The 15,289-nt window shown below is 41.5% G+C and overlaps 1 protein-coding gene across 3 annotated transcripts in view; it reads left to right on the top strand.

The window, feature by feature from the left end:
- Window positions 1-15,289, top strand: part of cntnap5a (contactin associated protein family member 5a) — a 378,624-nt gene that overhangs the window by 82,515 nt on the left and 280,820 nt on the right. For 2 of the 3 annotated variants that reach the window (XR_004931318.1, XM_012878430.3), the window contains exon 3: window positions 3,259-3,452. Coding sequence is in view for 2 of the 3 variants with exons in the window: in XM_012878430.3 (XP_012733884.3) it covers window positions 3,259-3,452 (194 nt within the window). In the remaining variant the exon portion in view is untranslated. Of the gene's footprint in view, window positions 1-3,258; window positions 3,453-5,041; window positions 5,079-15,289 lie in introns of those variants that run through there. The other variant, XM_036138728.1, reaches the window with a different exon arrangement.

The following is a 15,289-nucleotide window of genomic DNA, read 5'->3' as shown; positions in this document are numbered from 1 at the left end:
AGATTGCAGCTCATTTCCCTCTGGTCTTTTTGTTTTTTTCTAAATAGTTTTTAAAGAACACTATATCTGCAGGTAAATGGCACATTTTAAACATTGTCTTAATTTACAAAAAAGTGATTAAAAATTCAGATTTATTTATTTTCATTACACAGTTAAGTTTCTTTTCACCTTTCACTGTCATCAGAAAAGAAGCATAACTATTCATTTATTCATCATGCACACACACTCTGCTCAGGGATATGTGGGTCGGCAAGAGTTTAAGAACAGCTTGGTCAGACTGTCAATACATCATGAGGCCAACACACACACACACACACACACACGCACGCACGCACGCACGCACGCACGCACGCACGCACACACACACACGCACACACGCACACACAGTTCACTTTAGTGTTGAGATTCAGTGCCAACCACTGAACCACTACGCTACCCATGTCAAAACATAAAAACTATCCAAAATATTGAGCCTACAGGTTTGAAAGTCCAAGTGGGTTTATGAAGGTCTGTGGGCCACGGCTAAGCTTGGTTCCTATAGGGAAGACAACCACAACAGGGCCTAGTAAACCACCTTCTGCTTAATCATAAATTACAAAGACTGTTTGCACTTATCGGCCTTAGTGTGTTTCTACACTTAAAAGTAAAACAATAGAACATGAGATTAGCATGTCAGAGATAGATAGATGTATGTTGAAAGATTGAAAAAAAAAATAAGGAAACATTTAAATAAATAAATATAGCCCCGCCTCTCGCCCAGTGGATGCTGGAGATAGGCACCAGCAACCCCCGCAAACCCATGAGGGTGGATGGATGGATGGATGGATGATATAAATATAGTACAGAACAAATCAGAAAGTAAATCATTCAAATTCTAATTTCCCGGGGAAGCAAAATGTATTAATTGTACAGGAATGAAAAACCTTAAAGAAAAGATATTTAGTTCCACACATATTGGTTTGCCAACCCACCAAAAACCTCAAGAAGAAAAAGAGGGGAAAGAGAGATGTTGGCTTCATCTGAATATGTCTTTTGGGTAAGGACTCTTTAGCCAAAGCGGATGTGCGTCAGCGGTTACCATTATAAGTGCTGTCCGAATAGTGCAGTCAGTAAGGAAGGAGATAGGAAAAGGAGCCTGTGTGCTTCCTATCATAACTCCTTTAGAATGGGGAACATGTGATGTCCCCTACCAGTGATAATGAGCTATAACAAAACCCACAATCGTTTGACTATACATGACGTATAGTCCACCTCAAAGAAATTAACAAAAATGTCTGCCGGGAATAAAGCGTGCACTTTGTACTTTTTTTTTTATTTTTTTTGAAGACTATAGGCCTGGATTTGACTATAATCATCTATGCCACTCAAAAGTTACTTAGCAAATTACTTAGTGGCTTTAAAATGTATGTATCAGTTCTTTTCAATTTCTTTCTTGGCTCACTAGTTTGATAAGTTGTATTTCACATACATGTTTTTCTCAGTCTTTCTTGTTTTGTATTTTTTTTCTTTTTACACAACAAAAGACCTATCTGTATTCTGATTGGCTCTTGTCATTGCTCTTATTTGAATGTGCAGTACATATTTCAAAGACAACTGTTGTATTTACGATCAAAATATACTATTTAATTATATTTTACTGTTATTCATTGTATATTAATAACTTTAATTTTAATTAGTTATTTATTCAATACATTCAAATTGGCTTATGTTATTTTCATCTATGTTACAAAGTGATCTGAAAAAGCAGTTTCAGAAATTTTCCAGCGTGGGATTGGACAGTTTACAAGTGACAGCAAGATGCAGAGTATGTCTGAGGAGGTAGGTTGGTCCATGTACCATCCATCCATCCACTTTCCAAACCGCTTTATCCCTCATGGGGTCGCGGGGGGTGCTGGTGCCTATCTCCAGCGTTCAATGGGCGAGAGGCTGGTCCATGTACCAATTATGTCAAATTAAAATATGCCAAAGGCCATACAATCTCAGAGGCCGATGAATAATTAGGACAACAGTACTGTATCAAAAGACTAGGTCTAACTACAAAGAAAGCCACATTTTGTACTTGTTTTTACTGTTAAAATTGCTTACCTTCTTCTGTTTAGTAGTGTTTGTCACTGCTTTCACCAATCCTGCTTTTTCTACAATTTGAGAAGCCCTCTTCCTTCATTCAAAGTTTTTAATTCAGATTTGAGTATGATATGACATCACCACTATATAACTGGGAGGCTGTTTCATTTTGCGTTATATTATACTCTTTCTTGTGTTTTCTTGGGATATTTAACTAAAATATATTCCACTGAGGCTGCACAGTGGCACAGTGGATGAAGGTAGTGCTGTTACCATGCAGCAAGAAGGTCCCGGGTTCAAGTCCTACCATCACCTTGGGTCTTTCTGCATGGAGTTTGCATGTTCTCCCTGTGCATGCGTGGGTTCTCTCCAGGTACTCCAGCTTCCTCCCACAGTCCAAAAACAGGACTGTTAGGTTAATTGGCCTCTCTAAATTCTCCTTAGGTGTGAGAATGGTTGTTTGTCTCTGTGTTGCCCTGCGATAGACTGTCAACCTATCCAGGGTGTACCCTGCCTCTTGCCCATTGAATGCTGGAGCTAGGCACCAGCACCCCTCATGACCTCACAAGGGATAGGCATGTTAGAAAATGAATGGATATATTCCACTGAAATCGGTTCTGGATTGACAGTTATTCTCTGTCCAGGATCTTTTATTTCAAGTAGCCATGTTAACAAGAGAGTGTAGGTAAAAGTGGGAGCAGCTGCGAGAGCTTTTTGATGCCTGACTAGGCATGGAATAAAAACCTCAAATCTATGTTGAGTTGAAAAGATGCTGCTGAATGCATGCAGGGCAGATGCAACACAGAATAATGAGGATGCTTTTTTAACTCCTTCTTCCCATGGTTATCTTTGGAAATGTAAAAGATATGTCCCTCAATATTCTGGCATTTAGCTAACAGAGACACATTTGGTAATCCTAGCTGACCCAAACAGGAAAATCAACATGTTCCTGTTTAGTTCAGGACACATGTGGAGTTGATCTATAATTTTATGTCAGTGTATGTAAATATTTTTAGATGTCTTCTGAACTCCATCTTCAAGCCCATGCTCAACCTAATACCCTCCATCGCTTTTAACTTGATGAAAAATGACAAGCAATAGGAATGGAATTTGTAAATTGTTCCACTGATTCACCGACATTCTTCCTACGTTGTATTTAACCAAACACAATGTAAAATGCTTACTGTGTTCCAGAAGCAGGAGGTTGGTCTCCAATGGTAACAGACCAAGACCCCTGGCTTCAGGTGGACCTCCGGGAGCAGATGGAGGTGACGTCTGTGGCTACACAGGGACGCTACGATAGCTCAGACTGGGTCAGCAGTTACCTGCTGCTCTACAGTGACACAGGTCACATCTGGAAGCAGTACAGGCATGAGGATGGGTTGGAGGTAAGTCCATACTCTTGATATTCCAGTCGAGACTCTGCGCTAATTTGCTTTTAAAAAGTGAACTAGAATGCAGTTTTGTTTTGCTGGGAATAATTAAACAGTTTGAGACTGATTCAGGGCTCTTTGTTGTTGACAGATGAAGTTAATGTTTTGGATAAAATGCCTCTGCTTTTTTGTTGAGTGTTAGCAAAAAAAGGTCAGTACCACTTGTGCCTGTGTTCAGTACGTGTGGAGCTGCAGAGCTGATTAGAATAAATTAGCATAAACTCTGGGAACAGGGAGCGAAGGGAGCTGGGCTCAAAAGGTCACTAACTGTTTGTATAATCTATAGAGGAATAGAAATGAGGAAATGTCAAGCTGTGGTTTCGCAGGGAGCCGGTACTTGAGCTACGCATGCCTTCACTTCTTTCAGAGAGCTAATCTCAGCACACAGTTTTAATTCCTTTGAGAAACTAAATAATACATTTCAAGCATGCTGGATTATTATTGTAGAAATGTTTAAAAATAATACTAATATTCAACAGTAGATGTTTGATAGTGCTCTGCAAAAGTATTCATACTGCTCAGATTTTATCTTGTCAGGAAACAGCCACAAACGTCTCTGTATCATATTGGGACTTTTATATGTAAATCCAATAAAAGCAGGTACATTTTAATGAAGTGGTGGGAGAATAATGCTTGGTTTTAAATATTTATTGCAAATGAAGCTTGAAAAGTATGTTGTGCATTTGTATTTATACCCTTTTACTTTGAAACTCCTAAATAAACCCAGATCCAGAAGACTCAGAAACAACTGCCTTTAAAATTGTCCAGGTAAACAGAGTTTACCTGTGTGAGATTTAGTAAATGGACTGAACTTGTATGGCGCTTTTCCAGTCATACTAACCACCCAAAGCACTGTACACTAGAGCCAATTTACTCAATGGCTCTCACCAATGCACGCAAAATCTGTTCAAGAAAAAGATGGACATCTCTCTTATCTCTCCCTTGGTTCCCCCCTCCATGAACAATGTATGTAATTGTCTAGTGAAAAAGCTACGCTACAAGTGATACTTTAACAAAGTCAGGAGTTGATGAATGGAAAATGGTTGGTAATGAGAACGCATAAAAAACCTTGCAAGTTGCAACTAGGGCTGTCAAAGTTAACAAGTAAATATGTGTTAATGGAGTTTCCTTTTAATGACATAAATGTTTTTAATGCCCAATTAATGCACATGCTTCCGTACTTTGTGGACCTTGTTTGTGCTCTAGTTTGACTGTTATTTCATGTTCTGTTTCAGCTATGTCACTTGTTTCTAAAAAAAAAAAAAAAAAGTCAGGGAGACAGCTCCACTCTGTCTCGCATCCTATTCACCTCTTTTACTATGCGTACTTAGAGCTGCTTTCAAATGGTGATGGTCCCATCTCTGGATGGATGGGTTCAGGGATCATTGGGGCTGGGGCGGGAGATTGGGTTGGGGTAGGGGCTGGGTTTGCCCTGGTTGGGGCGGAGCTCAGCCCTGGTCTCAGCTTGTGACTCGTGTGGTTTGTTCTCCACCCTGGTGAAAAGAATCACTTCCCGCTTCTGGGGCCAGGATGCACTTCTGAGGTGTTGGTACCAGGACCTGAGAATATAGGATGTGTGTGGTGAGTGCAAGTTTGTGTACAGCATCTATCCTTGTGTGTTATTAGTGCACGGTTATGAGCATTTACATGTGTGGGTATTAGGGTGGGAATGTGTGATTGTGATTTGTCACAAGATTGTGTGATTCTTTCTTTGTCATGTTGGCATTTTGGCTGCCCCGTTTTGAGACAAAACAGGTCTCCACAAACTGTGGAGCATTTTTCTTATGGTCAAACCTTACAAATACAAGCACACTCTCACAAAACCTCTCCCAGGTGTTTGGATCCAGTTGGTTACATTTAAACACTTAAAGCTACATTTACATTTAAAGCTAACTATACACTCTGTAATTAGCTCTGGCTGCCAGTAAATATTTGAATATTTTTCAGTGATGTTATGATAGCAGTTGGTTGTTTGTACCTGCGATTCTTTTTCTGTTTGTTTTGTTGTTCTTTCTATATATCTTTCTGCGGTTTTAGAAGAAGACTACAAGGATGTTGTCTTGCACTCTCTTTCCCCCATACTCTGTTATTATCACCTTCTTTCCCTTTTAACATTTTTGCATCACTTTTCTCTGTCTTTCTTTCTCTCTTTTTTACCTTTCCATTTCTGTGTCTAGTGAATTTGAAATAATCTTAAAACAATGTCCAATATATTTTTTTGCATGTGTACCAAGCGGAGCACTATAGCGAAAGCAGTAATGCTCTACTTGTAAAAGAAATCTGTGAAAGAGTCTTCATTGCAGTCCACACCAAAGATTTGATGCTGGTGGGAGTGTGTAATATGGGACGGGCAAATGAAGGGAAAAACAGAATCCACAACAGTTGTTACAAAGCACAGGAGTGCCACCCTTATCGGCATATAGGATGCAGAGATAGTCCTTGATTTTAGCTGCGTATACACAAGAGATTCAGCAGAAACCATCTGAACAGCATGGGACAGCTGGTGCTATATCCACACTCCTAATATCCAACAACAGTTTGGTTATGGTGTTGGGGAACTGTATAAAAATGTTAACCAATTATATTAAAAAAAGTTCCAAAACCAAATTTATGCAGAGTACTGAACAAAGATTTCAAGTTAACTCAAATGCTCTTTCTGCATCAAAGCAGGGGTTAAAGTTCTCCATTGCTGCGACGGATTTCAGTCATTTGGAAAATGAGCGCAAAATTTTCCGTGGAGACTTTTTACTAAAGATTTTTAAGAGAACTGCGCTCAACCAATGAAATCTGGCAGAGCCGGAGCATTAGCCAATCAGAAAGAGAATAGGGCGGGTCTTAGCAAAGCTGACATCTAGCAGTCTGAGGTGTACAATCATTTTAACTTTTGGAAGAGCATCTCAAACTGACCACAGATGGAATGAATGAAAGTAGCGGTGGTCAAAGGTTTCTTTGGATTTATGTGAACCAGCAGGTCAGAAAGTTCAGCGGATAGAACAGCTGACAACGACTTCCCTCGGTCAGTGCGTCTGTCGCTGCTCCTGCAGTTAATGAGTTATTTCCAACACATGAAAAAGCCTCATGTGGAACTATGGACTCATTTTACTCCAACCCAAAAACACCTGCTAGACAGACAAGCTACACCAGCCAAGATTACCTTCAACAATATTTAACTTTACGCCAAAGTTTAAAAACATTTTTTCTAATGAAAAATTTTTATCTTTAAAAGCAAGTTAAGTTTTTTTCTGATTAAAAAAAGGAGGAGGAGTGGTGGCCTAGTGGTTAGAGAGCTTTGGTCCCAAAGGTTCTGAGTTCAACTCCCACAGACTGCCACTCTGGGTCCCAGAGCAAGACCTTTAACCCCCAATTGCTCCCCAGGCGCCGCACAGTGGCAGCCCACTGCTCCCCAAGGGGATGGAGGACCCCCTGCTTTAAGATGCACAAGTGAATTTCTCCATTGTGAGATCAATAAAGTTCAATAATTAATAATTAAATTAATTAAATAATTAATAATAATTAATAATAATTAATAATTTATTAATTAAATAATCAACTTTAAGCAATTTTATCAAACTTTTTTAAATTTTTACCTCCCATCCAGTGGCGGCAGGTGAAAAAAAAAATCTTGGTGGGGCTGGCCAATATGCATTTAAATTAAAAGTCGTAAAATTACTACGATTCTACCATAAGCATTTAATTAATAAAAAAACATTGTTCACAAAGGATTACTTTTGGTGTTTTTGTCTTATTAATCCTTTTCACAGACTCATGCCAGAGAGATTACATACATACATTGTACATGTACGTATATTATTACGAAATGAACGTTTACGTCTTGACTTAAATATATATCCTAATTTTTTATTTATACAATGATTTAAGTAGAACAAAGACTAGTGCAAAATTAAGTTGTATTTACCGGAGATGAAGTGTAGACTGCAAATTCTGTCGTGGTATGTTGGCTCCCACAGTCGATTGGGATTGTCTGCCTGCATCCTTTTCATTGAAATTATCCATTTCTTTCGTCTTTCTTCGTCCTTCGGTAAACGAAAGAAACGTACATCCGACGATTTAGAATGCCTCTGTGTGCAACCGGGAGCACAACAAGTCGTAGGCATTGCTTAGATTCCAAAAATAAACTAAAAGTAAACTAAATCACCCGTTTTGTCACGGTGGTAGACAAAAACAGTACTGTTTTTGTCTACCACCATGACCCGGATGTGGCGCGAATGTAGCGCGTGACATCACGCGTGAACTGGTCTATACACCTATCGCTGTGTAGCAGGGGCAAGGCTTCCAGTAGCCCCAAAGCCATTCATTTTGGCGATGCTGATTGAACCAAATATTTATAAATTTTCCCTAACAACAGTATACGATTGGTTATTTCGCTACACTTGTGGGGCTCCTTGAGTGATGGCTCCACAAGTGTCCATGGCTGTTGTTGGCCTTGTATGATCATAGGATTGATTTATATTGAATGTGACAGTGGCGTTAATGTACAGGTGTGAAAGAGATGATGTAATCATGCAAGCTGCTGTCTTTTGAACTAGCTGCAGTTTATGGAGGGTTTTCCGGGGGACAGGGAGGAAAGGGATTTGAAATTGTAAAGTGGAAAGGTGAGTGGACTGTGAACCAGTTTGGCAAAAGTGTGAAGGAAGAACTTGCTTGATGCTGCAAATGTCAGGGTCCTCTGTGTTTCCGTGCTCTAACTGTGCTCCACAGGTGGTTCTAGTTGACTGGGGGGCATGGCCCACACCTGCGGCTTGTTTGGAGTGGCTTCCACTGTTTTTTTAAGGAGTGCTCAGACAGATGGAAGACACCAGAGTGTTGAACCAGTCGTGGTATGCCGTGGCCTCTGATCTGAATTCTGAACTCCATATTTTGTGAGTCATTTTGAATCCCGTTTTTGGAATAATGTTTTTGTCTCCTGTTGTTCTCAGTTTTCGTGTTTGGATTTACTCACCTGCCTGGACGTTGTGTTCGAAAAACCAGATCCACAGAATCCCTGCCGCTCAGATTTTGCTCTGGCATCTCCACTCATACTCACTTGGTGTTACCAAGCCGGGCTTGAACACCCCCAGAGCTAGAAGCCTGAGTGACAGGCTGAGTAGATGCAGAAGTAAAGGACGCCGTTAGCTGGCTAAGCTGAGCGGCTACCAACTGTAATTGTTCGTGTGTTGAATTAATGGCTAGCCCGAGCGATTGTAATTGCTCATGCTGTGCGGCTAACTGCCGACCAAATACATCTGCTGGGCTTTGTTGGCCAGAGTGTTCTTCTGTCATGGTTTTTAAGTGTTTAGCCCACATGCAGATACAGACGGAAGACAAGCACAGCTTTAAGATGTTTATTTAAAGGTTCAGGCTGTGGGAAGAGACACAGCATGTGGCTTGGGCGAAGTCTGAACGTCAGCACTGGAGAAGTATATTGGTGAGTCCCTTTCGGCTGGTTTAATCCGCCCTTCCTCCTCTCCTTTAGATGCGGGTTTCTTTTTTGTAGGAAAGAAGGATGGATCCCTTAGGCCGTGTATGGACTACTGAGGGCTAAATCAGATAACGATTAAGAATAAGTACCGCCTTCCCCTGTTGTCCTCTGCCCTAGAACCAGTCATCTTTACCAAACTTGACTTGCGCAACGCTTATCATTTGGTTCGGATTCGACAGGGAGATGAATGGAAAACGGCTTTTAAGACCCCGCTAGGTCACTTTGAATACCAGGTTATGCCTTTTGGTTTATGTAACGCTCTGTCAGTTTTCTAAGCGTTGGTAAATGATGTCCTACGGGACTTTTTGAAAATGTTTGTGTTTGTCTATTTAGACGATATATTGATTTACTCTAGCGACCTTGAACAGCACCAACAACATGTCCGATTAGTTCTACAACGCCTCTTAGAGAACCGTTTCTTTGTTAAAGCAGAGAAGTGCGAATTCCACCAGAGCTCTGTTTCTTCTCTCGGCCTCATCATAGAAGGTGGACAAGTTAGATCTGATCCTGACAAGATAAAAGCAGTAGTAGAATGGCCTACCCCAGACTCCAGAAAGCAGCTACAAAGATTCTTGGGTTTTGCCAGTTTCTACAGACGCTTCATCAAGAACTACAGTCAAAGCTTTCCCCTTGCACGCAATAACATCCACTAAGGTTACGTTTGTCTGGGGTCCTGAGGCGGAAAGCTCTTTTTCCGAGCTTAAGAGCAGATTCTCACAGGCACCCGTACTCATTCATCCCGATACAGCCAAACAATTCACCCTAGAAATAGACACATCTGATACCAGTGTTGGTGCTGGATTATCTCAACAGTCAGAGTCCGACAATAAACTCCATCCTTGCGCCTTTTTTTCTCGCTGGCTGTCTCCAGCCGAGTGCAATTATGACGTTGGGGACCGGGAACTGCTTGCCATTAAGTTAGCTTTAGAGGAGTGGCAACACTGGTTAGAGGGATTTGAGCAGCCCATAATCATCTGGATAGACCACAAGAACCTTGCTTATCTGCAGTCAGCCCGACGTCTAAATCCCCGTCAAGCCCGCTGGTCCCTGTTCTTATCCAGATTCAACCTCACCATAACTTATCGTCCCGGTTCTAGGAACATCAAGCCTGACGCTCCCCAGGAACAGGAGAGAGAACCAGTGCCCATTCTTCCCCCTACATGTACTGTTGGAGCTTTACATTGGGAGTTAGAAGATCGTATTAGTCAAGCTCTGCACCTTGATCCTGACCCAGGCATGGGACCTGCGGGGCTAAAGTATGTCCCGAAATCAGTTTGTCCTGAGGTTGTACGTTGGAGCCATGACTCGAAGTTCTCCGCCCATCCCGGAATATTTAGGACACAATCACAGGTGTCGCGGCGTTTTTGGTGGCCCTCTTGGTCCAAGAATGTGCGTGAATATGTTTTAGCTTGTTCTGTATGTGCTCAGAACAAGCCTTGGAATCGGCCTCCTTCAGGTCTGTTGAATCCTCTACCTATTCCCAAGGGCTTTTGGTCTTGCATCGCTCTGGACTTCGTTGCAGGACTCCCTTCATCACAGGGAATGACCACTATATTAACTGTTGTCGACCAATTCTCCAAATCCTGTCATCTATCCCGATACGAAAACTACCCAACGCCCTACACACTGCACAACTTCTGATAAGACATGTATTCAGGCTTCATGGTATCCCAGCTGACATCCTTTCTGACCGGGGCCCCCAGTTTGTCTCTCAGGTCTGGCGGCACTTTTGTTCTGCTTTCGGTGCCCACTACAATCTGACCTCTGGATACCACCCCCAAACCAACGGCCAAACCGAAAGAATGAATCAGCAGTTAGAAACCACTCTTCGTTGCCTCACCTCCTCATCACCCACCGACTGGAATTAGTTTTTGCCATGGGTTGAGTATGCCCTCAACTCACATCTGTCATCTGCAACTGGACATTCACCTTTTGAAATAGCCCTGGGATACCAACCACCTCTCCTACCCACCGATGAACTCCGGATACCCCTATCGTCTGTTAATGAATACATTAATCGTTGTCAAGAAACCTGGAGATCCACAGTCACTGCTCTCACTCGCACCGCAGAGCAGAACAAAAGGTTTGCCGACCAGCACCGTGTTCCTGCCCCCCAGTATTGCAGTACCGGTCAGAAGGTCTGGACATCATTCAGGGACGTGTTAACTAATCCATCTGCTAAGAAACTTGCCCCCCGATTCACTGGATCCTATGAGATCGAATCCGTCATCAGCCCTACCTCCGTTCGTCTGCGCCTGCCTCCTCACTCCTGGGTTCATCCCACCTTTCATGTCTCCCAGATCAAACCGGTTATGGACAGTGAACTTTTTTTAGCGTTCCTTAAAAGACCATTAATAATAGCTGTGCTGCTTTCTTCTTACCTTTCTTCTCCTTGCTATGATGTGGTCTTAATCGTATTGCCTCCCACAGCTAAACAACTTCATAATAATATAGAGACTGCGACTGGTATCCACTGTTTTTTTTAACGAAGCTTTACTGCACACTTCTAGAAACAAGTACATTTGCCATTACTTCCATAAACAGCGCGCTGCTGTGTGACATCTTCTTCTATTATCTGCGCATATGGGTTGCTTTTGAGTTTTGAACTGTTCAGATAGCAGTGTGATGGTGGTCACATTTAATTAGCGGTATGAACGACCATGCAAACCGATTTCAGCAACAAATCAGAATTGAGCATCAAGAGCTGCAGTGAGAACATAGCCTAAGTGAACACACACGCAGAGGGAGCTGCAGTCAGCTGCCCATTTGCATACTCAGAACACTGTGCATGGCCAATAATACAGTAGCCATGCACACAAAATAGGCTTTGACTTGAAAATGAGCAGAGTAGTATAGGACTGCACGACAGGCTGGCTAATTCTATGGTGGCCAACAAGAATAGGCAGAATTACACTTAGTCTTGTGTTACATGATATTTAATTTCTTTTTGTACTCCGAGGGCCCCCTGCAGTATTGACAGCATGGTAAGCCACTGTCACATAACATCCTCTCACTTTCTCCAACACTGTTCAAGGTGTGAGAAGTGTCTGCTAGGAACACAATTATTATGCTTTCTCTTTTTGTCCTCCACGTAACTCCCAATAGCTTGTTCATGGATGCAGAGGCTAAGAAAATAGCCCCATGTTGACACATGTCATTAATTCTTTATTGTTTTTGCCCCAGTTATGTCAAAGGCTGCCAACAGGATGTTAAATTGTAATTCTGAGTTTTTTTCTACTTGGCAGTTCAATTAGCAGAATGCGTAGTTGCCTACTGGCATGTTGGTTCTGCAAAGTGATTTCTTTTTTTATTGTACCAAACTTAAAAGAGTGCAGAGATGGGAGGCTGAACAATATGTCGTTCTGGTTGGTTATGAATTATTTATTTTTCCACACCTATTTAAAAATAGATTATTTGAAATGCATTAAAATGTGAGAATCAGAAAGCAGGAGGGAAAAAAGAGTCCTCACTTGGACTCAGGTTGGGGGTTTTTCCACGAGCATAGTAAGACCAAAAAGTGTGCAATGTTCTGCCATACCATTATATGTCAGGTATGGATGTAGTGCAAATACATAAAACTGTCCATGGTCAAGGTTGAACAAAAGGCCAACCTTGACCTTCAGCCTCATTCCTCAAAATATCCCGGAAAATACTTGAGTCTTTTAAAAAAAAAGGTACTAAATGTCTCCAAAGTAAATGCAACTGCTAATACACATTCATCGTACATGTATCACATTCTTAATAAATAAGCGTTTTTTTTCCATCAGCTGTAGTGTTGAGATTCACACAAGACAATTCTGTGCACTAATTTGATCTGGATTTACAAGTGCTCTGAAAGCCCAAACAGAAAGTGATAGACTATATCACATTGGGCAACAGTGCTCTGTGGCACCACAAGGGCAAAACTGCAGAAGGTGTTGCTACATTTCTGCCTCTCGCTGCCAGAATACAAGGCACATCGAGGTGATCCTGAATAAGGAGAAGGATCTCACACGGGTGGGAAAGTGCCACTAAAACATCACTAGATTTCTTGCAAGGCAATTCTGCTAAAATTAAGGCTGATGAGTAAGGCATTATCACCTGTTTAACAATGTTGCTAAGTTAGCAACACTTGTGTATTTTTATTTCAAATATTACACATTTGAAACAGAAATAGATCTGAAAGCAGTCACTATTACTGGAAATCAGTTCAAGCTATTTGAAAAATAGAATTCTACATTATCAAGTCAAAATTACTTTAACAATTATTTGTTTTTTAAAATCCAATGAACAGTGCTGCTGCCCGTTTAGTCCATTCGTACGAGAGGCTGACTTTCTTCCGTTAAAGCTGTACTCATCCTTGGCAAACAGTGCAGGAACCTTTCAAAGCAACTAAAAAAGGCAAACATTAAAATCAGTCATGAGCTTTCATATGTTCTGTAATAAGAGCATGTTTGTACAGACACAACTCCTATTCACATAATGGATGGATGGACGGACAGATGGGAGTGATTATAGGCCAGGTTGTGTGTAGCCCCTGACCTGGCCTGACTTTAGCTCACACCAAGACCTTTTGACAGATTCCACCTCACACCTGTCTATAAGTTCAAAGATAACGGCTCACTGTCCACAACTGAGCAGAAGGGAACTAATGAGACAACAGAAGCTGCTGACATTACTGTGAGATCTAAAGCCCTTGGAGCTGATGGAAATTAAATTGAAATATCTGTTGCATGTGTTAGACAACGTAGGTTTTGGTTTGACTTTAGGTCTTTCTTCATAATGACACTAATACTCTCACAATTACCTGCCACAGTTGTTCATTATAATAAATGTTAATAATAATAATGTGTTTTTTACACATTGCAAGCTAAACTTTATCCCAAAGTGAACCTCATTGGATCATTACTTCGCAATGATTCTAAGCACACAGGCGTACTCTTGAAACTATGTATTTGCATACTGCGTATGAGAATAAATGGCTTTTTTAGTCATCTGAGATTTTTTTTCCCATCATGACAGGCAAAATGGTTATCTGGCTACCTTAGTTATTCCAAACATATGTCCCTTACCAAACAAAGGTTTATACCTTTAAGTCATCCCTTCATACCCGACCCTTGTCTTCACCCCCACCCCACTCATACCATGGCCTACTTGTATGTGCGTTGTGAAAATGTTTGGAGGGAAAGTGTCTAAAATGTATGATAAAATTGGGGTGAAGGACGTCATCAGAAAGTGGCAACCTCCAGTAACAGCAGGCAGAGGAGGAGTCCGGGGATGGGGAGAAAAGGACTGGGTAGCCTACAGCAGTCCCAGGGAGCCAGCTCCCCTACTGACTCCAATAGGCTCCCCAAGAGCGGCGCAAGCAGCCACTGTAGGCCGCCCGTAGGCCTCCCAAGCCCCTCCCAGATGGGGGCAACAGACCCCAGGGTCAGACCCACCAGGCGCCCCACTCCGAGTGCCCCCCAGAGCCCCAGGGACTCCCCTATCCAGCCACTGTGTCCTGCAGGATGCAACCCACTGCCCCCCATTCAACTAAGTGATGCACTGCAAAAACGGATCTAAAAACAAGTAAAATGTTCTTAAAGTTAGTCTATTTGTCCTCGATTTGAGCCAGTAAATAAGATTATCTGCCAATTGAATGAGTATCTTTACCCCTAAAATAAGATAATTAGACATCCTGCACTTGATGATGGAGATGAATTGTTCCTATTTTAAGAGGAAAAATCTTATTCTATTGGCAAATAGTCCTATTTACCTGCTCAAATCAAGGACAAATACACGTGTTTTAAGAACATTTTACTTATTTTTAGTTCTGTTTTTGCAGTGTGGTGCTGATCAAAGGAGCCCAAAGAGATCGATCAGATGTGGATGCTGTCCTAAGATTAATATGATCCAACAAAAGATCTGTATACTGATTGATACTGAGATTTTCCTTACTTTTCCAATTCATGAGGATAGTTTTCTTTGTGATACATAATGCAGTGAAAACCATGCAAACTGTTTTTTTTCCAGAGGTCTTTCCTCAAAGTTACCCAGCAAGCAAACTGATGGGGAAGGTGTAATTTTACAACTCAGGCACTTTGATAAGTCCTTACATATCTGTGCCCAGAACCTCTGGACTGGTGTGCATAACCATAACGCATGAATATAATTATCAGGATGATTGCCTATGCAGTGAGGACAGATATTAGATTGTGCAAAATCCATCTTGAATAATCTTTGTCCTGTGCAGTGTACTCTGTGAAGGATTTTGTATTGTATTAGTTGTAAGTTGGTGTTTCTAGTCAATTTGAAAGTTCTTAGACATATCTGAGCCCAGAAGTTTTGTTCA

Source organism: Fundulus heteroclitus, chromosome 7 (genome assembly GCF_011125445.2).
Source record: "Fundulus heteroclitus isolate FHET01 chromosome 7, MU-UCD_Fhet_4.1, whole genome shotgun sequence".
Lineage (NCBI taxonomy): Eukaryota > Metazoa > Chordata > Actinopteri > Cyprinodontiformes > Fundulidae > Fundulus > Fundulus heteroclitus.
The sequence above is the reverse complement of the archived record's forward strand: the minus strand, read 5'-3'. Positions and strand labels throughout refer to the sequence as shown.